This window comes from Ranitomeya variabilis, chromosome 6 (assembly GCF_051348905.1).
Source record: "Ranitomeya variabilis isolate aRanVar5 chromosome 6, aRanVar5.hap1, whole genome shotgun sequence".
Lineage (NCBI taxonomy): Eukaryota > Metazoa > Chordata > Amphibia > Anura > Dendrobatidae > Ranitomeya > Ranitomeya variabilis.
The window spans coordinates 407,106,893-407,131,130 of NC_135237.1; the positions used below are offsets into that span (position 1 = coordinate 407,106,893).

General features: G+C 46.3%; 1 protein-coding gene across 3 annotated transcripts in view; it reads right to left on the bottom strand.

Annotated features, from left to right (window-relative positions):
- RALBP1 (ralA binding protein 1) overlaps positions 1-24,238 on the bottom strand; it is a 69,785-nt gene that overhangs the window by 41,267 nt on the left and 4,280 nt on the right. For all 3 annotated transcript variants that reach the window (XM_077270205.1, XM_077270207.1, XM_077270206.1), the window contains exon 2: positions 13,622-13,926. In XM_077270205.1, coding sequence (XP_077126320.1) covers positions 13,622-13,865 — 244 coding nt within the window. In that variant the 5' untranslated portion in view covers positions 13,866-13,926. The remainder of the gene's footprint in view (positions 1-13,621; positions 13,927-24,238) is intronic.

Sequence of the window (24,238 nt, forward strand, 5' to 3'; positions counted from 1 at the left end):
GTTATCCACATCTGCCTTAGAAGGGAGAACCATGGTCTCCTTGGCCAAAATTGAGCTATGAGGATTATTTTCGCTCGATCCTCTCTGATCTTCTGGACCACAGCTGGAATCATCACTATCGGGGGGAATGCGTAGGCCAGCGAGAACTTCCAGGGGGTAGGGCATCTACTGCAAAAGGACGTTCTCTTGGATTTAAGGAGAACTTTTTGACTTTTTTGTTGTGCGAGTTGTCAAACAAGTCTATTTCTGTCGTGCCCCAGGCTTGAACTATTTGTTGGAATACCTGGGGGTTTAGGGACCATTCTCCCTGTTTCAAGCCTCTGCGACTCAGGAAGTCTGCTTGTGTGTTTTCTATGCCCCTGATGTGTAGTGCCGTCAGGGATGACAGGTGTTGTTCTGCCAACTGAAAGAGTAGATTTGATACTTCCATAAGGCCTCTGGACCTCGTCCCCCCTTGATGATTGATATACGCCACCACTGCTCGATTGTCCGTCATGATTCGAGTATGGCGGCCCCGGAGCAAAGGGAGAAAATGTCTTAGGGCTTTTTCCACTGCCCATAACTCTTTTTTGTTTGAACCATGGTTCCTTTCTAGCAAGGACCAGGTTCTCTGTACTGAGTGAGACCTCAGGTGAGCCCCCCAACCTGCACCGCTTGCGTCGGTCGTGATGATGTCTTTGACCGGTTTTTGCCACTGGACCCCCATTGTCAGATTATCTTCCACCGTCCACCAAACTAGGGAATCTCTTAGGCCCAGGGAGACACATAGATTTCCTTCTAAATGCCCTCTTAACAGTCTTTGAGCTGAGAGAATCTCCCACTGAAGTTGTCTTAGATGGAATTGTGCCCATCCTACTGCCGGAATACACGATGTTAACGAGCCTAGTAGGGACATCGCCTTTCTTAGAGTCATTGCTGGTTGATGTATTGCTGTACCAGCCAGGTTTATTATCTTGGCTACTTTGTTTTCTGGAAGGAGGCAGAGCTGACGCTCGGAGTCCAGCATTAACCCCAGGAAGGACTGTAGTTTTACTGGTAGTAATCTTGATTCGGGGATACTTATTATCCAACCCAGCTCCATTAGAGTTGATGTTACCACTGTTACCTGATGGGTGCAGTGGAACTCTGATCTCCCTATTACAAGGAAATCGTCCAGGTATGGGACAATTACTACATCCCAGGACCGGAGGTATGACATTACTTCCACAATTACTTTGGTGAAGACCCTAGGATCTGTAGACAGGCCGAATGGAAGGGCTGTATATTGGTAATGCTTTATCTGATTTTGAAAATAGAGAGCTACTCTCAAGTATTTCCGATATTCCTGATGTATTGGGATATGGTAATACGAATCTATAAATCTATTACTGCCATGAAGCAGTGTTGGAAGAGAAGTTTTGTGGTCGTGTTGATAGACTCCATCTTGAAGGAGTAGTTCTCTACCTATTGGTTGAGCTTCCTTAGGTTGACTATAGTTCTCCAAGAGCCATCCGGTTTCTGGATTAAAAAGAGGGGGAAGTAAAATCCGCCTCTCTGTTCCCGAGCCGGGACTTCCTGAAGAACATTTTTTTGAATGAGTCCCAAGACCTCCGTCTCCAGGGCAGATTGCTCCTGCAGAGACCTTCTTCGGGGTGTAATTATGAAGTTTTGCCTGGGTGGATGGATGAATTTTATTTTTAGGCCGTCTTTGATAATATTTAAGACCCAGGCACTGGGGGAGATGTTTTTCCAGGCCGGGAAGAAGAGGGAGAGCCTTCCTCCCACCTCTGGCGTAATGTCATTGGGGGGATTTTTTTGCTGATGTAGAGGGCCCTTTAAACATGTAGCCCGATCCTCTTTTATCCTTAAAGTCACAATTTTTCCTCTCCCCTGGGGGGCGACCTCTGTTAAATCTTCTCCTCCGAAAGAAAGGTTTTTTGGAATCTTTAGGGATATTGGGAAAGACTTTCTTTTTATCCCCTGCATGTTCCAGGATCTCTTCTAGTTTTTTGCCAAAAAGGAGTTGGCCGTCACATGGAATGGAGCACAGCTTATGTTTAGCTGGTAAATCCCCCGGACAACCCTTGAGCCAAAGGGCTCTTCGTGCCGCATTAGACAAGCTCACTGCTCTAGCTGTTAAGTCTTGCAGAAGAGTCGGCCAAAAAAGTTGCTGCTCCTTGCACTAAGGATATGTTTGCAAGGATGTCATCTCTAGGTACTTTGTCCCTTAGCTGATCCTCTATCTGCTGTAGCCAGACCATGAGAGCACGGCCATACATGTTCCAGAAATCGCTGGCTTTTTCGCCCTCCCGCTGAGGCTTCCCAGATGTGTCTCAGAAAAGCATTAAGCTACTTACGGGTAGCTGCGTTTTTCGGAGGCCCATGACAGCACTACGAGAGAGGGGATCCGCCCTTCAGGAACAGGAAACCTACAGAGATACAAAAGGGCGGCACCTCTCCCTATGCATCAGTTGTATATTAGAGCCTGAGAGGACTACCGCGGTTAGTAGCACACAAATATTATATACAGTTTATATACAAAACTAATCCAATACAAATACCACACGTGAGATCTATATATATCTCATTATATACATTATAGGAAGTGCAACCCCCCGTGAATAGGGAGGGAACTAAGGGTGCTGTCATGGGCCTCCGAAAAACGCAGCTACCCGTAAGTAGCTTAATGCTTTATTCGGACTCCCATGACAGCACTACGAGAGAATTACAGAGATGTAAAACTACCTTAGGGAGGGACTATAGCCTGCAGCACCCTTAACCCGAAGGTGAGATCAGAGGAGCACCCCAAGTCCAACCGATAGTGCTTGAAAAAGGTGGAAGGGGACGACCACGTAGCTGCCTTACATATCTGGTCGATTGATACTCCAGATCTTTCCGCCCAGGATGTAGCCATGGCCCTGGTGGAATGCGCCCTCAGATTCTGCGGAGCCGGACCTCCACCTGCAGTATAAGCCAGAGAGATAGCCTCCCTAATCCACTTCGCTAGTGTGAACTTCGAAACTCTAAGCCCTTTCCTAGGACCTTGGAAGGATAAAAATAACGCATCCTCTCTCTTCCAAGCGTTAGTGACTGTGATGTATTCTAACAGGCATCTCCTAACATCTAATGTATGGAGTAGTTCTTCTTTGGCGTTAGAGGGGTTAGGGAGAAATGATGGTAACACTATCTCCTGTGATCTGTGAAAATGTGAGGCGACTTTTGGCAAATAGGCGGGGTCCGGTTTTAGGACTACTCTGTCCTGTAAAAACTCTGTATATGGGGAGAGTCTAGAGAGCGCTTGAATGTCCCCTACTCTACGAGCAGATGTTATCGCTACCAAGAACGCTGTCTTGAGGGACAATAATTTAATTGAAGCAGAATGTAAGGGCTCAAACGGTTCTCTAGTCAAGGCTGACAGGACTAGGTTGAGATCCCAAGGTACCGACCTGTTCTTGTGTATAGGTCTAGCTCTACTGGAAGCTTTTATAAACCTTGATACCCAATAGTTATTAGCAACGTTACAAGAAAACAGGGCCCCCAGGGCTGAGACTTGTACTTTTAGTGTACTCGTGGATAGGTTTAACTCTAACCCTTTCTGCAGGAATTCTAAAATTTGGTTAATTGGTAACCCTTCTTCAATTCTGAAATCTGAAGAGGCCAAGAACTTCCTCCAGGTTCTAGAGTAGATCTTTGTTGTTATATTTTTTCTACTCTTCATAAGGGTATCAATTAAGTTTGGGGAAAAACCTCTGTTTTTTAATAATGACCTCTCAAACACCATGCCGTCAAATGGAGCCCCTTCACCTGCGGATGGGTGATCGGACCTTGATGGAGTAAATTGGGAATGTCCGGAAGTACCCAGGGGTCTTCCACCGACATGGTCCTGAGCCACGCGAACCAAGCTCTCTTGGGCCAGAAAGGGGCGACCAGTATGACCCTTGCTCGGTCCTCCCTTATTTTCCTGACCACAAGAGGTAATAGGCCCAGCGGGGGAAACGCATAAGCCAAACGGAAGTCCCATTTGATCAAGAAGGCGTCCACTGCCAACGGATTCTCCCTGGGATTCAGAGAACAGAATTTTTTTGTTTTTCTGTTGTCCCTGGTGGCAAACAGGTCCACGTCTGGATGACCCCACATGTGGACAATCTGACCGAAGATGTCTCTGTTCAGGGACCATTCCCCTTGTTTTAACGTGTTGCGGCTTAGAAAGTCCGCTTTTATGTTTTCTTTCCCTTTTAAATGTAGAGCAGTTAAAGATAGTAAATTGCTCTCTGCTGTCTGGAGAAGGCGGTCTGCTACTTCCATCAGAGATTCGGAGTGTGTTCCACCCTGGTGGTTTACGTAGGCTACTGCCACCTGGTTGTCGGAGAGGATCTTGACATGGTGACCCTGTAGATACACGAGGAGTTTTTTAACTGCTAGCTCAATAGCCATTAACTCTCTCTGATTGGAGGAAGCTGATGTTTGAGGGTCCCATAGCCCTTGAACTACGATGTCACCCATGTGCGCCCCCCATCCCGTAGGGCTGGCGTCAGTTGTTATTACACGAGTCACATGTGTCACCCAGGGAACTCCTGCCGACAGATTGCCTTCTACTAGCCACCATCTGAGAGATGTAAGTACTACTGGACTTAACGTCACCTGACCCTGCAAGGACCCCTGTAAGGCTCTATCATTGTCCAGAACCTCAAACTGTAAAGGTCTGGTATGGAATTGGGCCCAACGGACGGCAGGAATGCACGAAGTTAGGGATCCTAACAGTGACATAGCCTGTCTAAGGGTCATGGATGGTTTATTAATCGCCTTCAACACCTGTTGTTGAATGTGGAGTAATTTATCAGGCGGCAAACAGCATTGTTGGGTCTCTGAATTTAATAACAGTCCGAGGAATCTCTGAATTTTTAGGGGCTGTAAACGGGATTTGTCATAATTTATAATCCAGCCCAGATGTTCTAGTTTGGCTATGGCTGTCATTGCTTGCGAAAGGCAATGATCTGCTGAATTTCCCACAATAAGGAAATCATCCAGATAAGGTATTATGAGGATATCGGATTCTCGCAAATATGCCATAACCTCAGCGACTACCTTGGTAAATACCCTAGGAGCTGCAGAAATGCCGAAGGGAAGGGCTCGATATTGAAAATGACGAACAATTCCCTCTATAGACACCGCCACCCTCAGGAACCTCTGGAAGTTCTCATGGATAGGAACATGATAGTATGCGTCCTTAAGATCTACAACTACCATAAAGCAGTGTTTGAACAACATCTTTATTGTAGTACTGATAGACTCCATTTTGAAGGTTTTATTAACCAGGAATTCATTAAGAGATTTAAGATTAATGATGGTCCTAAATGACTTATCTGGTTTTTGAATCAGAAATAGAGGAGAGTAGAACCCTCTTCCTCTTTCTGAATCTGGGATCTCAATCAGCACCTTTTTAAGACATAAATTGGTGACTTCAGCTTCCAAAGCCGTTTGTTCAATAGAGGAGGAACGTAAGGGGGTTAATTTGAACTTATCCCGAGGCCAATGGTCAAACTCCAGTCTCAGGCCGTCTGATACAATGCCTCGGACCCAGTCACTATTAGTGATGTCAGACCATGCGGAAGAGAAGGCTGCCAATCTCCCTCCCACAGGGATTGCTAGTCATTGGTCTGACTTTTTACGTTCTTTTGAGGAACGGCGGAACATATAGCCCGTACCTCTCTTGCGTCTATCCTCCCATCTGAAATTATCTCTCGAGGGTGAGGACGCGCGTTTCCTTCCGTGACCAAACCTCCTTCTGTTGAAGGGGCGACGGTAAGATGCTGATGCCAGATTAGGGAACTTCTTCTTATCATCACCTGCTTTTTCAAGCAAGTCATCCAGAGTTGGTCCGAAGAGATATTCCCCTTTACATGGGATAGCGCAGAGCTTGGATCTTGATTGGATGTCACCGGACCAACATTTTAACCATAAGGCTCTACGAGCCGCGTTGGAAAGACCTGCTGCTCTGGCCGCCATCTTGACAGAATCCAATGAAGCGTCCGACAGGAAGGCCGCAGCATCTTGAATTACTGGGAGCGCATTCAGGATTGTATTCCTGGACGCACCTTCCTTAAGTTGTGACTCCAGCTGATTCAGCCAGACCATTAAGGATCTTCCTGTACACGTTGCGGCCACCGCTGGTCTCAGAGATCCAGCCGCCATCTCCCAGGTACCTTTAAGAAAGGTGTCTGCCTTCCTATCAAGCGGATCTTTAAGGGACCCCATATCCTCAAAGGGTAATGCGGCTTTTTTGGACGCTTTTGCCACCGCAGCATCTAGCTTAGGGGCCTTGTCCCAGGTATCAACCGCTGCATCCTCAAAGGGATACCTGCGTTTTAAAGCTGGTGGTAACGAGCCTTTTTTCTCCGGTTTCTTCCACTCTCGGAGAATTAACTCTTGAACTTTATCTATCACCGGAAAAGATCTGCGTTTCTTATGGTCTAATCCGCTGAACATTAATTCCTGCCTGGAAGGTTGAGTTTTTGGCTCTTCCAGGCCCATCGTACCCCTGACCGATTTAACTAGTTTATCAACTCGGTCCAGCGGCAGACAAAAACGGCCAGAGTCCTCTTCCGATGACGAGGAAGAGGGAATAGAGCCATAGGAACCTTCCTCTCTTTCTTCCTCCGAAGACTCAGAGATTAAGGGAGTTCTAGGTTTTGAACCTCCCGCCTGGGATAGAGACCGCAGGGATTCCCTTACTTCCAGACGGATCATCTCTTAAGTTAGCCGTATTTGCAGATTCTTCCGCTACCTAGGGGAGGACAATAAGGTGATACCATCTATCCGACCTGATGTCCCTTAACCCCTACCACACCTGTAGACCTCACCGTCTGCTGTATACAGGGGGCACATAACTTTTTGGGATAAGAATCTGGTAAGGGGATTCCACATAGGGCGCACTCCTTATGTTTCGTCTTTGCACTTTTCTTCCCCTAGAATGACAAAGTATAAGGGGGCCCGCGTCACTGAGTGAACATTCACGTAGATCACTTACCAGCGTACGCCAAGAAAGGTACCGGAACACGAGGGGGTTCTTTCCCAGTCGACGCTCTCGATCCCTGCTTGGACGAGCTTTTGCGGCTGGACTGGTCACTCCTGACATGCTCCATCTCCAAGGGCTTCTGTCGCACCTCCAGTAGCTGAGGCTGCTCACCATCACTCTCCATGATGGAAGTGTGACCAAAAGCAGGGCTCTAAGTCCGACACCTGCTTAAATCCCCCTGGGTTCCGGTCAGCAGGCTGCCTGGCGTCATCCCATTGGTTTCTGCTTACCAGACCGCAGCTGGGAGGTCAGCGGTAGTTAGTGGGGAATCCGGTGTCCAGGATCGATGGGCGCCGCCATCTTGGATAGACTGCGCATGCGCAGCCATCCAGTAACCCAGAAGCGCCTGCCGACTCCGCCCCCGGCGTCACAGCACTCCGGAAACGCTCCTGAGAGCGGTGCAGGACGCCGGTGATGTGCGACAGCGCTCCGGTCGGCGCCGCTCTCCCGTCACCGCTACCCCACTCCACCGCCGCACCGCATCGCTGCAAGAACCAAGGGGGGGATATACTTACCAACGCCGGCATAGAATGGAGATCAGGCAATCCTCCGGACCCTGCTCCCTGCTGCCATACGCCACCGACGTGCAGTCCAGCCAGGACCACCGTGGCGCCTCCAGGGACATCCGCACCGGCCGAGGTAGGAGACCCCCCCGCTACCAGATTCGGCCGGCCGGCCTGGGATCCACTACGGAGATTTTCATCTGTAGGATCCTGTCCCTCCAGGAACAGGAAACCAACTGATGCATAGGGAGAGGTGCCGCCCTTTTGTATCTCTGTAGGTTTCCTGTTCCTGAAGGGCGGATCCCCTCTCTCGTAGTGCTGTCATGGGAGTCCGAATAAACTATCTGCTTTTTTATCAAGCGGGTCTTTTAGAACACCCGAGTCTTCTTCTTCTATCGGAAGGGACAATCTTTTTAAACATTTGGCCACTGCACCGTCAATTTTAGGGATCTTCTCCCAGGATTCAGAGTCATTTCCCTCAAAAGGATATCTCCTTTTGGATGAAGAAGGCAAAGTACCCGTTTTTTCAGTTTTTTTCTACTCTTTCTCAATTAATGCTTTGATTTTCGCATTGCCCAGAAATGTGCGTTTCCTTTTCTCTTCTAAGCCACCAAACATGACATCTTCTAGTGACCTAGGTGTCTTCTCCTCCTTAAGACCCATTGCAGATCTAACTGCTTTAACTAATTTGTCTACGTCCTCGGTTGGAAAACATGGACGACCTCCTGAATCACTGTCTGAGGAGGAATCTGAAGACTGGATAGAGGCAGAGGAAGATCGGAATGATTTATGACTCTCTCACTGAGAGGCATCCGACTCAGTAGACGCCTTGCGGCTTTTCCGCCTCGGTTTATTAAGGGCCATTTTTAAGGAGTCTTATTTCAGCCTGTATTATGGCTTTAAGGCTAGTGGCGAAATTAGGGGTTTCTACCTGAATAGTTTTATTAATGCAGTCAGCACAGAGATCTTTCTGCCACTGAACTGCATGTGGGACTTTACAAAGGGCACACTCTCGGTTCTTTGTTTTACCGCTAGACTTCCTCGACTCCTAGTGATCAAAATAGAAAAAAAATGGACCCTGTTACCATAAGGGTGACATTCACGTAGATCACTCACCACCGCCGACAATCAAGGGTACCGGTTTTGGAGGCTGGACAGATGCACGTGCAGCGTCCCTTCTGGATGCCGAAGAGTCATGCCGGACAGGACGACTGCTGCTCCTACCACTTGAGCGGCTGCTCCTGGTATGCTGGCTCGGCAAGGCATCTGGCAAGAGCTCCTGCTGCTGTGATGGCGACTGCTGCTGCTCTTGCTGCCCCACTTCCATAATGAGTTTCTGGGCACGAGTGCGTCTTCTGTGGTTATCACCCCTTTTATGGGGGATCCATTGTACTCCCCGCCTCCTCCGATGCCCAATATTGGCCCTTCCCCTCCTCTGTCGCGCCGCCGGAGTCCTTTTCCACTGGCCGGCGCTATCTTCATGGGCCGCGCCATCTTGGATCTTGCGCCCGCCTCCGACATCATGCGGGCACACCCATTCCCAGCGTGCCTTGCGCGTGACCAGGGCCGGCGTCAGCACCCGGCGTACCCGGGCAAGTGCCGGGGCCCTGGCGAGACAGGGGGGCCCATTCAGGGCCGGCGTTAGGGGCAGGCTGCCCACATGCGGCCCCTGAGGCAGGCATCTGCGGTCTGAGGTGCACGCTAGAAAAGAGGAGGCAGAGGCAGCACGGAGCTCTGGGACTTTTTCAGCTGCTGGAGAGCCGCCCACAATCCGTCGCCATGGATACGCAGAGCAGAGTGACTTCCGACTGTCCAGTGCCTGGAGAATGAGCCGAGCGTCGCCAAACAGGAAGTGTGCAGCACCTGCCACCTGGAACAAAGGATTGCGGGGGCCGGGGGGATGCAGAGCCTGGCTGGGAGGACAAGGTATGGGCTCTTATATACTGATTGGGTTGTGTTATATACTACGTGGGCTGGGCTGCTATATACTACGTGGGCTGGGCTGCTATATACTACGTGGGCTGGGCTGCTATATACTACGTGGGCTGGGCTGCTATATACTACGTGGGCTGGGCTGCTATATACTACGTGGGCTGGGCTGCTATATACTACGTGGGCAGTGTTATATACTACGTGGGCAGTGCTATATACTACATGGCTGTGTTTATATGCGATCATGAATCGTGGTATGTGTTAAAGAGGGGGGCCCACTGAGACTCTTTCGCCCGGGGCCCTCAAAAACCTGGAGCCGGCCCTGCGCGTGACGTCAGACGGGCGACCCGGAAGCGGCTGCCGCACCTGGACGCCAGCAGAGAGAGGAGGGCGGCGTGGCAGTCACGGAAGGAACCCGGCCATCTGACCGTGCTGCACAGAAGCCCGATCGGACGCAAAGCCCCGGAGGACCTGCGGACGGCGCATCCAGGACCCGAACTCCGACGCACAGGCGCTGCCTGTTCTTCCACGCCGGGACAGGAGCTGGGTAAGTGGAACTTCACCGCCGTGTTCAGCACGAGGGTCCCTGTCAGGACAGGAAACCCAACTGAAGCGACAGAGAGGTACCGCCCTTTTATTTTCAGTAGGGTTTCGTGTCCTAACTGGGCGGATCCACTCTCTCAGGTGTGCCGTCATGGGGGAAGGGAAAAAGAGGTTAGATTATATTCACCCATGGGCGGTCCCGGTACGATGGGCGTCGCGGTCCGGGGCCTCCTATCTTCATACGATGACGTCCTCTTGTCTTCCTGCCGCGCCTCCGGCGCAGGCGTACTTTGTCTACCCTGTTGCAGTCAGAACAAAGTACAGCAGTGCGCAGGTCCTCTCTGACCTTTCCCGGCACCTGCGCACTGCAGTACTTTGCTCTGCCCTCAACAAGGCAAAGTACGTGCGGAGCCGGAGCGTGACTACAAGAAGAGGACGTCATCGTAAGAAGATGGGAGGCCCCGGACCGCAGCGGGACCGCCCCTGGGTGAGTATAATCTAACCTCTCTTTCTCTCATCTTTCAGGATACATCGGGGGCTTATCTACAGCATTACAGAATGCTGTAGATAAGCCCCTGATGCTGGTGGGCTTAGTTCACCTTCGATTTTAGGGGTGACAGGTTCCCTTTAAGAACAACATGCCATTATACAACATAGTTCAGAGACCTTGACCATACACATTATCCTTCCTGAATTAACCTTATTAGTGAGATTTTACACCTGTCTTTTTAAAAGCATTTTTCAGAAGAGATGCATCAATGCCCTTCAAATATAAAACATGGAAAACCCATTTAGAAATTTGGCCTTGACATAAAATGCAGAACTGCAGAGCTCCAGTACAAATCAGTGTGTGTTATCTGTGGTCTACTACATTACCTAGCACCAGTCAGCCATCCCAATACAAAAGGTAAACTCACATGTTTAGCTCTAACATCTCGTAAGTAGTGATGAGTGAATATACTCGTTGCTTGGGTTCTCCAGAGCACGCTTGGGTGACTTCTGAGTATTTGTTAGTGCTCGGAGATTAAGTTTTCTTTGCCTCAGCTGAATGATTTACAGCTATTAGCCAGCTTGATTACATGTGCGGACTCCCTAGCAACCCCCACATGTACTCAGCCTGGCTAATAGGTGTAAATCATTCAGCAAAGGCAAAGAAAACTTCATCTCCGAGCACTAATACCCGGAGATCACCCGAGGGTGCTCGGGAAAACCCGAGCAATGAGTATATTCGCTCATCACTACTAGTAAGTAAACAAGTTGGTCGACACAAACTAGAAAGTCAGGCAGAACACATCACATTGCTCCACATGTAATTAATAAGAGATGCTACAGGTATGTGCCAAACATCCAATGACTCATTACAACTAATGACAAAGTAGCCGCTAAGCCTGGACTACACCCTGACTGCGCCTCTGCTATTATGGCATCAACCAGAAGTCTAGCTTACTACATGCAGGTACACCATTGCACAAGCCTCCCACTGTAACCGTATGACTGGGAAATAGTCACACGATAGTAAGCAACATATGGAGCAAAAGGGCCACCTGACTGCTAGACAGTGGCTACAAGGAGCTGAATGCAGGGTCATGACATGTACACACCCTGCTGCACATGGCACTAAGGAAAGTAACCAATATGGGTAACGCTGAGCTTGGCTGTCTCCGTATATCAGTGACAGACTTAGAATGGGGGGCCGTGTATATGAAGCACCAGCCATGCCATCCAACTTCTAACTACACTCTTGCAGCCAGGTGAAAAAAAAAAAAGGAATGGGTTTAAAAGTGCCTTGATTGGGCGATCGGTGGGGGTTGTTACAATGGGATCCACACGGATCTAACAATTATCAGCTATTCAGTGAATTGAAGGGTAATAAAAGGGGCATTCTAGCCAAAAATACTTGTCAACTATTAACTTGATAAATTGTTGGGAATCCATTTGATGGGAACACTACCCATTAGGAGGGGGACAAGTAAACCCTTCCCTTCTCCAATTAAAAGGTCACAGAAACTCTTCCCTACCTAGCAGTCAGATCCGGATTGATCAAACATTTATTTCATAACCACTGGATAGACGGTAAAATATTCCTTACTGGAACATCCCTTAGCCCCCAGCCTGTTTTCACCTTCATGACCAGAGTCATTTTATGAGGTTATAGTTCTGGAATGCTTCAACGTATCCCACTGATTCTGAGAATGTTTTATCGTGACATATTGTACTTCATGCTAGTAGTAAATTTTAGTCAATATAATTCACATTTATTTATGGAAATATCGAAAATTTGACAAAATTTGAAAATTTAGCAATTTTCAAACTTAATTTTTATGCCTATAAACCAAATGGTTATATCACACAAAATAATAAATTACATTTCCACATGATATACTTCACATCAGCATCATTTTTGAAAATACAATATATCTTATCCGAGAAAATAGCTTATTTCTCCTCTTGGACTGATCTTTCACTCTCAATTCACAGTAAAATCAGTCTTCAGTGAATAGACTTTTCCATTACTGAGATAGGAGATGACAGCTGGTGCTCATGAAGTTCTATGGAGAGTGGAGGGGAGGAGCTAGAGGCCGACATATTCTGCTGCAAGTTCTCCTGAACACTTTAAAGACGTAGAGTAATCACAGATTTAATTTTATCTTATAAATCAAGAGTACACATGAAAAGATATTTTGCAATATATCTTATTAGAGAAAACTGATTCTTTCTCCTCATGGACTGATCTTTCATTCTCAAAATTCATGGGTAAAATCTGTATGCAGTGAAGAAAGATGTTTACATTAAAGATAGCAGCAGCAACCCATCTCCTAAAGTTCTATGTAGACGGGAGGTGGAAAGGGGGGAGGATGAGCTCTGTCTCCTGCTACCCCAACTGCTGCATAGAATGTTATCAGTAGTACCTGCCATCTCCTAAGGTTCTATGTAGACGGGAGGTGGGAAGGGAGAGGACGAGCTCTGTCTCCTGCTACCCCCCCAACTGCTGCACAGAATGTTATCAGTAGTACCTGCCATCGGTTCTATGTAGACGGAAGGTGAGAAGGGAGAGGACGAGCTCTGTCTCCTGCTACCCCAACTGCTGCATAGAATGTTATCAGTAGTACTTGCCATCGCCTATCTCAGTAATGTAACATTCTGTCTTCAATTAATACAAAATTTACCTGTGAATGGGTAATTTTGAGAAATAAGATCAGTCCCGGAGGAGAAAGCAGCAGATTTCTCTAATAAGATATATTACAAGGTGTATTTTCATATGTATTAAATTATGAAATGAAAATTAAAAAGCCGGTAACTCTTTAAAGGATATGGACAACTGCAAACATTTTGGCCAAAAATGGGATTTCATTAAATATGTTAGAACATTTTGGCTTCTATAGCCTGTCTCGCTGGAACAGGACAGCTGAAGGATTATCAGCGAATCAGTTAGTGAGCTCCTTCTGATGTTGGGAACCCCTTTCTACACCCTCCTAAAGAAATTTTCATCAAAACAGAACTTGAACTTTTGTTTACAAAAATGACAGCAATTATTATATTGATTGGGCCTGTGATAAGCATAATGTAGGAGATGCTCCTGTATACCTACTTCTTTTCTCCTTCTTCTTAAACTTTCCTTTCTTCTTGCCATGGTCTTTCTCGTCATCAGACACTACATCCGGGGGCTCATGGAGGATGTCATGAGGAGGTGATGTCTCTCCAGTACGGTACAGTCCAGGGAATTTTGTTGGGCTGATTTCTTCAGAGCTAGGTGTACGAGCCAGTCCCCCTCCATGCTCAGTCCTCCGATGTTCACTGGGGCTACTGGTGGGAGGCAGAAAGCACTCGGTCATTCTGCCGATGACAATCTAATGTAGGAACTGAGCCCAGATTTCTGTTACCTGTCCATTTTACCTGGTCAAAGACAAAAAAAAAAAAAAACAAGTGTTAGGGTACTGTCACACAGTCACACTTTGATCGCTACGACCGTACGATCCGTGACGTTCCAGCGATATCCATACGATATCGCTGTGTCTGACACGCAGCAGCGACCAGGGACCCTGCTGAGAATCGTACGTCGTAGCAGATCGTATGGAACTTTCTTTCGTCGCTTTATCACCCGCTGACATCGCTGGATCGTTGTGTGTGACAGCGATCCAGCGATGTGTTCGCTTGTAACCAGGGTAAACATCGGGTAACTAAGCGCAGGGCCGCGCTTAGTAACCCGATGTTTACCGTGGTTACCAGCGTAAACGTAAAAAAAACAAACAGTACATACTCACATTCCAGTGTCTGTCCTCCGGCGTCTCAGCTTCTCTGCACTGTGAGCGCCGGCCAGCCAGAAAGCGAGCACAGCGGTGACGTCACTGCTGTGCTTTCCGGCCGCTGTGCTTACACAGTGCAGAGAAGCTGAGACGCCGGAGGACAGACACCGGAATGTGAGTATGTACTGTTTGTTTTTTTTACGTTTACGCTGGTAACCAGGGTAAACATCGGGTTACTAAGCGCGGCCCTGCGCTTAGTAACCCGATGTTTACCCTGGTTACCCTGGGACTTCGGCATCGCTCCAGCGCCGTGATTGCAACGTGTGACCGCAGTCTACGACGCTGGAGCGATAATCATACGATCGCTGCGACGTCACGGATCGTGCCGTCGCAGCGATCAAAATGGCACTGTGTGACGGTACCCTTATAGGAGTGATGCATTTAAGCTTCAACCAACAAACTACATACTCCCACTGAGTCAACTACAGGACATTTTCTTGTAACCCATCAGATGTACTATAATTGAGCATGTACACTAGCAAACGAAGGCTTAAGCCCTTTCAGCTGGTTCACATTACATGGACAGGTGAACAATAGAGACGCTTGTACCAAATACCTTAATTGCTTACCTTGTGACATGCTGATTGTGTGGTCACACAATAGATGGCATTTGTATCTGATATTCACTAGAATGACTGCTTTTGGTGACTGATGACACTGAAAAGTTTCTGGCAAAGTGCACGAACAGTAGATATAAAACCAAGGAAATAACTGCATCTATATTGAGAAAGCCTTTCCCTGTGCCTGTAGTCCTGACTAAAAGTTTGTAAGAAAAACTTTCCTATGCAAATAATTGCAGAAACCACATTCACTTGCATAGGGTATGGACTGTCGCTGGTTCCGAGGTGGATTTCAGAACAGAAGCTCAAATCTGTATGGAGTGTACTAGAGCAAAGCACAGACATTACATAAGGTAAGTTTTCCTTAAAGCCCAGTGTAACAATGACTAAGTAAGTAATATGCGTTTTCATGCATTGGTGAAGCAGTTAAGTCAGGAATTTTTATGGGCAAAGATCTCAGATTGAAAAAACAGTTCTTCCATTAGAACTTAACATTGTAAAATCCGAAAGGAGATGCTATCACTCAGCAAAGACTATGAAGCTCATCAGAACGACTTGGAATCCAGTATGTACCAGAAGCAGTCCTGGTTTAAGTATCATTTTAGTGACGTAAAAGTAGTGTGTGTGTGTGCGTGTATGTATGTGTGTGTGTGTGTGTGTGTGTGTGTGTGTGTGTGTGCGTGTGTGTGCGTGTGTGTGCGTGTGTGTGCGTGTATGTATGTGTGTGTGTATGTGTGTGTGTGTGTATGCGTGTGTGTATGCGTGTGTGTATGCGTGTGTGTGTGTGTGTCACTCCCACCACGTAAGATGTTCAACTGTTAAATGTTTACTTTAGATGGGCTTTTTGCTTTTGCAAAGGAATACAACATATGGCTTACTTTGCAAACTGCTTACCTCAAGAGGCTGTTGTACTTACTATGAAAACCGTGTCAAAATGACTGCATAATAGAATAGAATTTTAGGAGTCCAAGTGTAGCCAGTCGCTGCCCCAACCATCCAGGCAGCTACAGCTTACGCCAATACAAAAGTCTATTAACCCCTTAATGACCGCCAATACGTCTCTTAACTGACCTGAGATATAACAGAATAGTCTCCCCATACAGGTGACAATCCCGCAGCTGTTGGCTGTACACTATAGCTGACAACTTGCTGCATCAGCCACTATCAGTGCTTGCACCATCCAAATCTGTTTAACCCCTTAGATGCTGCTGTCAATAGTTACTACATCATTATAAATGGTTAAAGGTACCGTCACATTAAGCGACGCTGCAGCGATATCGACAACGATGCCGATCGCTGCAGCGTCGCTGTGTGGTCGCTGGAGAGCTGTCACACAGACCGCTCTCCAGCGACCAACGATCCCGAAGTCCCCGGGTAACCAGGGTAAACATCGGGTTACTAAGCGCAGGGCCACGCATAGTAACCCGATGTTTACCCTGGTTACCAGTGTAAAAGTAAAAAAAACAAACAGTACATACTTACATTCCGGTGTCTGCCGCGTCCCCCGGCGCTGTGCTTCTCTGCACTGTGTAAGCGCCAGCCGGAAAGCACAGCGGTGACGTCACCGCTGTGCTTTGCTTTACGGCCGGCACTGACACATCAGTGCAGGAAGCTCTGAGCAGCAGCGCGGACGTCGGGGGACGTGACAGACATCAGAGGGTGAGTATGTAGTGTTTTTTTTTTTTACTTTTACAATGGTAACCAGGGTAAATATCGGGTTACTAAGCGCGGCCCTGTGCTTAGTAACCCGATATTTACCCTGGTTACCATTGTAAAACATTGCTGGCATTGTTGCTTTTGCTGTCAAACACGACGATACACGCCGGTCTGACGACCAAATAAAGTTATGGACTTTCAGCAACGACCAGCGATATCACAGCAGGATCCAGATCGCTGCTGCGTGTCAAACACAACGATATCGCTATCCAGGACGCTACAACGTCACGGATCGCTATCGTTATCGTTGCAAAGTCGTTTAGTGTGAAGGTACTTTAACAGAGTGTGAGGGCTTCATCTTTATCCCAATCAGTGCCCTGAGATCATGATTTTGTGGTCCTGATGTTTGCGATGGCAATTCACGACCAAATAGCGGCCTTACAGTCTGGTAATCTATTCAGAAGTTAGAGGCATTTCGGTGGTAAAAATACACATTTTCATTTCTGTCATACCACTTTGCATTAATTCCTGTAAAGCACCTGAAGGGTTAATAAACTACCTGACTACAGTTTTCAATATGTCTAGGGGTGCTGTTTTTAAAATGGTATCACGTTTGGGGGTTTCCCAATATATGGGACCCCTAAAGTCACTTCAAATATGGATAAGGCTGGAGTCACACTCAGCGTAAGACAATATGGTCCGTTTTTTACGGCCGTAATACGGCCGTAATACGGAGAAATGTTCCCAAAATAGTGATCCGAATGTCATCCGTAGTCAGGGTGTGTCAGCGTATTTTGCGCATGGCATCCTCCGTATGTAATCCGTATGGCATCCGTACTGCGATATTTTCTCGCAGGCTTGCAAAACCGACATCTAATGGATTTATGTGCTCAAATGTCCGTTAAAACATATATACAGCGTATATATATATATATATCTCATTGAGACACATATATATATATATTCTGTATTTATATTTAATTCAGCGCGATATATGTGAAAAGCCGGTAATTCATTTGCCGGCTTCTCATTTCTCCTTCCCAAACCCGACAGGATATGAAACATGGTTTACATACAGTAAACCATCTCATATCCCCCTTTTTTTGGCATATTCCACACTACTAATGTTAGTAGTGTGTATGTGCAAAATTTGGTTGCTGTAGCTGCTAAAATAAAGGGTTAAATGGCGGAAAAAATTGGCGTGGGCTCCTGTGCAATTTTCTCCGCCAGAATGGTAAAGCCAGTGACTGAGGGCAGATATTAATAGCCTAGAGAGGGTCCATGGTTATTGCCCCCCCCCCCCCTGGCTACAAACATCTGCCCCCAGCCACCCCAGAAAAGGCACATCTGGAAGATGCGCCTATTCTGGCACTTGGCCACTCTCTTCCCACTCCCGTGTAGCGGTGGGATATGGGGTAATGAAGGGTTAATGCCACCTTGCTATTGTAAGGTGACATTAAGCCAGATTAATAATGGAGAGGCATCAATTATGACACCTATCCATTATTAATCCAATTGTCTGAAAGGGTTAAAAAACACACACACACACATTATTAAAAAGTATTTTAATGAAATAAACACACCGGTTGTTTTAATATTTTATTGCTCTCTCAATCCACCTGCAGACCCGCGCTTGGCAAAATAATAAACCCACAATATACATACCATCCGAGGGTCTGTCAAGTCCCACGATGTAAATCCTTCTGAAGGGGTTAAATCAATTTACAGGCAGGAGCTGCGCTAAAGCACTCGCTCGTGCCTGTAATCCCCGGGTGCTGAAAGGAAAGCTGGGTGATCTGTACTTACATTGAGTTTCGGTGAGGCGCCCTCTGGTGGATGAACTCATATGAACTCGAGCGTGGGAACTTTTCCAAGGCTCCAGTTCATGAGGACATCCAGCAGAGGGCGCTTCACCGCGACTCAATGCAAGTACAGATCACCCAGCTTTCCTTTCAGCACCCGGGGATTACAGGCACGAACGAGTGCTTTAGCGCAGCTCCTGCCTGTAAATTGATTTAACCCCTTCAGAAGGATTTACATCGTGGGACTTGACAGATCCTCGGATGGTATGTATATTGTGGGTTTATTATTTTGCCAAGCGCGGGTCTGCAGGTGGATTGAGAGAGCAATAAAATATTAAAACAACCGGTGTGTTTATTTCATTAAAATACTTTTTAATAATGTGTGTGTGTGTGTTTTTTAACCCTTTCAGACAATTGGATTAATAATGGATAGGTGTCATAATTGATGCCTCTCCATTATTAATCTGGCTTAATGTCACCTTACAATAGCAAGGTGGCATTAACCCTTCATTACCCCATATCCCACCGCTACACGGGAGTGGGAAGAGAGTGGCCAAGTGCCAGAATAGGCGCATCTTCCAGATGTGCCTTTTCTGAGGTGGCTGGGGGCAGATGTTTGTAGCCAGGGGGGCCAATAACCATGGACCCTCTCTAGGCTATTAATATCTGCCCTCAGTCACTGGCTTTACCATTCTGGCGGAGAAAATTGCGCGGGAGCCCACGCCAATTTTTTCCGCCATTTAACCCTTTATTTTAGCAGCTACAGCAACCAAATTTTGCACATACACACTACTAACATTAGTAGTGTGGAATAAGCAAAAAAAAAGGGGGATATGAGATGGTTTACTGTATGTAAACCATGTCTCATATCCTGTCGGGTTTGGGAAGGAGAAATGAAAAGCCAGCAATTGAATTACCGGCTTTTCACTAACACCGCTGCGTATTTCTCGCAAGTCACACTGCTGGTCCGTGTGGAATCCGTATTTTTCTCGCCCCCATAGACTTTCATTGGCGTATTTTTTGCGCAATACGCTGACAAACGCAGCACGCTGCGATTTTCTACGGCCGTACAAGACCGTATATTACGGATGCGTAATATACGGCTGATAGGAGCAGCCCCATTGAGAATAATTGTGCCGTTTGTTTGGCGAGTTTTACGGACATATTTTCTGCGCTCTTACGTCCGTAAAACTCGCTAGTGTGACTCCAGCCTAAGTCTCTAAAAAAATACATTTTGTAAATTTCCTTGAAAAAATGAAAAATTGCTGCTACATTTTAAACCTCCTAAAATGCTACCAAAATAAAATAACATTTTACAAATGGTCCTGATGTAAAGCCGACATGTGGGAAATGTTATTTTTTAATGGTTTGCTGCGATATGACCATCTGGATTAAACGGATAATCATTCTAATTTAGAAAATTGCTAATTTTTTAACATTTTTCTCAAATTTTTTATATTTTTTATAAATATACACCAAACATATTGACCTAAATTTACCATTATCATAAAGTATAATGTGTCACGAAAAAAACATTCTCAAAATCACTGGGATTTGTTGAAGCGTTCCAGAGTTATTACCACATAAAGTGACACTGGTCAGATTTCAAAAATTTGGCTCCGTCACTAAGGGGTTAAACACGATCCATGTACGGATTGCGATGCACGGACTTGCCGTGGTTCTCCTGACCCGAACGTGACAGTCTCATATAATCCAATGGATTCGGCCTTAGACAGAGCAATGTGATATCTCAGTAGCAGCATGAGGGACACGGAAGAGCTGGTTACATGGCCAGAGACAGAATTAAATTTACATAAAGGATTATTCATCCATTTTTACATGGATTTTCATAGTAAATATAACAGGATCATCAGGTTTCAAATGTCTTATTAGTAATGTACACAGTTTGTATTGTTAATAAGGAAACAGATGCTCTTAAAGTGAATCTTCACAAAATACAAACTGATCTGTAGCAGGTAAGCGATGCGCTATTAGCTGACATGTAACATCACAGCACACCTAAAGACCGCAAAGTTGTGTGGTTACCATAAATGAGCGCCATTTTCAAAAGTGATTGTTAATGACCAGGATATTTTGCTGAAAAAAAACCTGCTGTCTACCTCAAATATTTCTTCTTTTAGAGCAAGTACCAGTTTCTGCGGGAGAAAGACCAGTAAATGCTGCACTGGTCTAATATAGGTTATACGTTAGCAGCAATTATACTGTTGTGGTCCCAACCTTCCCTTCTCTCTGAGTACCGACCATGTAACCTCCTTACACAGAAACTTTTTCCTGTAGATCTGGTGCTGTTGGATGGCAAAGTCAGGAGATTGCTGTGCATAGAACATCCCCATGTAATGTATAGGGAGGGCCTGCCAGTATTTCCTAGCAGCCGCGGCCAGCCAGGGGAGTGTAATAAATAGGAGGTGGCATGTCATACCGCTATAATTGCTTGTAAAGTAAGTAATTCTTACTAAAATGATCTGTGGGGGAGATGAGTGTCGGACCCCCATAAATCTTACATTGATTACCTATCCTCAGAACTGGACAACTAACACTTTCTAGAAAAATGGAGAGGAAAAAAATAAAATAAAAAGCAGTTCAGGTATGTTTTTCTGTTTGCATTTGATATAAAAATTGCCGTATTATGCCATAGCCATAACTGGGCTTGTGTTTGTGGGACAAATTCTTTAATTGAGCCAATTTTCATGTAAGGCTACGTTCACATTTGCGTTGTGCGCCGCAGCGTCGGCGCCGCAGCGCACAACGCAAACAAACGCGGCAAAACGCACGCTAAAACGCTGCGTTTTGCGCCGCATGCGTCCTTTTTGACCGAAAGTTGGACGCAAAAAAAATGCAACTTGAAGCGTTTCTTGCGTCCAACGCTTGCGGCCATGCGGCGCAAAACGCAGCACAACGCATGTCCATGCGCCCCCATGTTAAATATAGGGGCGCATGACACATGCGGCGCCGCTGCGGCGCCCGACGCTGCGGCGTTGACCGCAAATGTGAACGTAGCCTAAATGATTACATTTTATTATTTTTTAAAGGTGAACACTTTTGCAGGTTTTTTTTCCTTATTTTTTGCTACATTCTTACTGCAGTTGAAACAACGTCAGAACTTTCTGGAAAATGTCAGTTCTATTTGTAAAAAGTTTTAAAAAAAAAAAAAAACAAAAAAAACAAAACCTAACACATTTCATGAAGAAAAGGCTTTTATTTGTTATTGTGTATTTTTTAAAAACACTAATAGTCTTCCCAATGTGGTTTTTGATAAATGATATTTTGGTATAGCAAAGCATTATTGGCAGTCAGTGGTAAACGGAGAGGCAATTTATAAAGCACGGCCTAAGGCCGGTTTCACACGTCAGTGATTCCGGTACGTGAGGTGACAGTTTCCTCACGTACCGGAGACACTGACACACGTAGACCCATAAAAATCAATGCATCTGTGCAGATGTCATTGATTTTTTGCGGACCGTGTCTCCGTGTGCCAAACACGGAGACATGTCAGTGTTCGTGGGAGCGCACGTTTTACACGGACCCAATAGAGTCAATGGGTCCGCGTAAAACACGGACCTCACACGGACATTCTCCGTCTGGGGTCCGTGTGCGTGCAGGAGACAGCGCTACAGTAAGCGCTGTCCCCCCCACATGGTGCTGAAGCCGGTATTCATATCTTCCCTGTAGCAGCGTTTGCTATAGAGAAAATATGAAGAATAGTGTTAAAAATAAAGATCCATGTGTCCGCCGCCCCCCCACCCCCTGTGCGCCCCCCCGCTGGTCAGAAAATACTTACCCGCTCCCTCGCTCCTTCCTGGTCTGGCCGCGCCTCCTACTGTATGCGGTCACGTGGGGCCGATCATTTACAATCATGAATAGTCGGCTCCGCCCCTATGGGAGGTGGAGCCACATATTCATGACTGTAAATGATCGGGCCCACGTGACCGCATGCAGGAGAAGCCGCGGCCAGACCAGGAAGCAGCGAGGGAGGCGGGTAAGTATTTTCTGACCAGCGGGGGGGGCGCCGGACACATGGATCTTTATTTTAAACACTATTCTTCATATTTTCTCTACAGCAAACGTTGCTGCAGGGATGATATGAATCGCAGCTTCAGCACCATGCAGAGTGGGTACCACACGCTCCGTGTGGTACCCACTCGCCATACGGGCGGCACACGTGTGCCGCACGTATGGCCTCCGTGAGTTCCCAGGCACACGGACACGGATAACTCCGGTACCAATTTATTCCGGTACCGGAATTATCTGGACGTGTGGGACAGCCCTAATAGGTCTTTGCTAGGCCACCGACTGCCACGTAATGTTCACTCCTGGTCACTGCAGTGACATGTCAGCTACACCTAGAGTAACTGGAAGTCCATTGGCGGGAAAACATTGTCAAAATGAATGTTTAGTAATGCCCAAAAGCGGCAATAGATAAGGAAATAGCTCAAACTTTGCACCAGTTTCCACTCCAAGTCACATAAATGAAAGGAAAATATAAAGACCAACCCAGAAGTGCCAGTTCACCAACATAAAAAGTGCCAGTGCCACAGACAAGGAGATCCAGGTTTATCAGCAATGGCTATATTCCCACACAATAGATCTGTTGCACTTTGTAAAAATTTCTCAGGACGTATAATGTTAACATATATACAGCAACTACATCCCTGTCCAGATGTATGAAGTGAATATTTCACTTACAGTCATTTCAGCAATATGTTTCCCATCAGTCCCCAAGACTAAAAAACCCAATTTATTTATTTTGGAATTCTGTATAACCTCCCAATGAATAATTACAAAGTCAACCTTCAGTATTTTTTGGAATTCCCCTTTAAACTTCTGTTCTGAACATAGTAAGCAAGCTTCAGGATTTACACTATGCTTGGTACAATTTTTACTTTAGTGATTAGACAATAAGAACATTCATAGTTCAAGAGGGAAAAAAAAAAAAAAAAAGTTAAGCACCAGCAGCACATTTCCCGACACATCGGCCACATGGCTCCTGGGATTTGTCCAGCTCTGGGTACTTAAACAAGCACTATCCCATTCCTATATAACCTAACAACTTTACAGGGAACATTTCCTGTACACAGCAGATATCAGCGCCATGCCTCAAACTTATCGCATTATTACACCAGGCTGGCCACAGCCTTTACATAGCAGAAGCTGACGGTATCCTGCCTGACACCCCCATACTCTACACCGAGCGGTAACTGCCCCATCCTTTTCTCTTACATCTGCCATCAAGGAAAAATTGGAGGTCCTGAATTTGTGATCAGATAGTCTATCTAGGCAAAAATCAACATTAATCTAATATGTACAGAGGTTGTCCAATTAGGGAGGCTCTGGAGTCCATACATTGTCGGTGCTGAGTGTGAAGGGGGCTGGCTGACTGCTCATTTCAGAGGCTAAGTCAAGCACTATTCTCCGCCATGGTTAGCGCATAGACAGAGAAGGGACCAAGTTAGCAAATTAAATAAGCAGGAATCCAACCCCCTTAATACTGCGCACTGATGATTTACTGATACAGGAACAACTCTCCTGAGAGGCTGGAAGTGGAGCTGCTGGAACAGACCCCGTTATAGGAAAATAAGGACACCTTTGTACATACAAGGATATTAGTAAGACTCCATTCACATAAGCTAAATAATTGACAAGATAAAAAATGAATAACAGTGCACTCTTGGAATCTGACATCTATATTCAGACATTCTGTTTGATCTGTTGTGTTTTTAGGAGCAGAGAAATATAATTAAAGGGAATTTGTCAGTAGCATTTTGCGCCTTCATCTGACAGCAGCATAATGTAGGCATAGAGACCCTGATTCCAGTGATGCATCACTTAGTTTACTGGGTGCACCTGTACTGATACAATCAGAGCT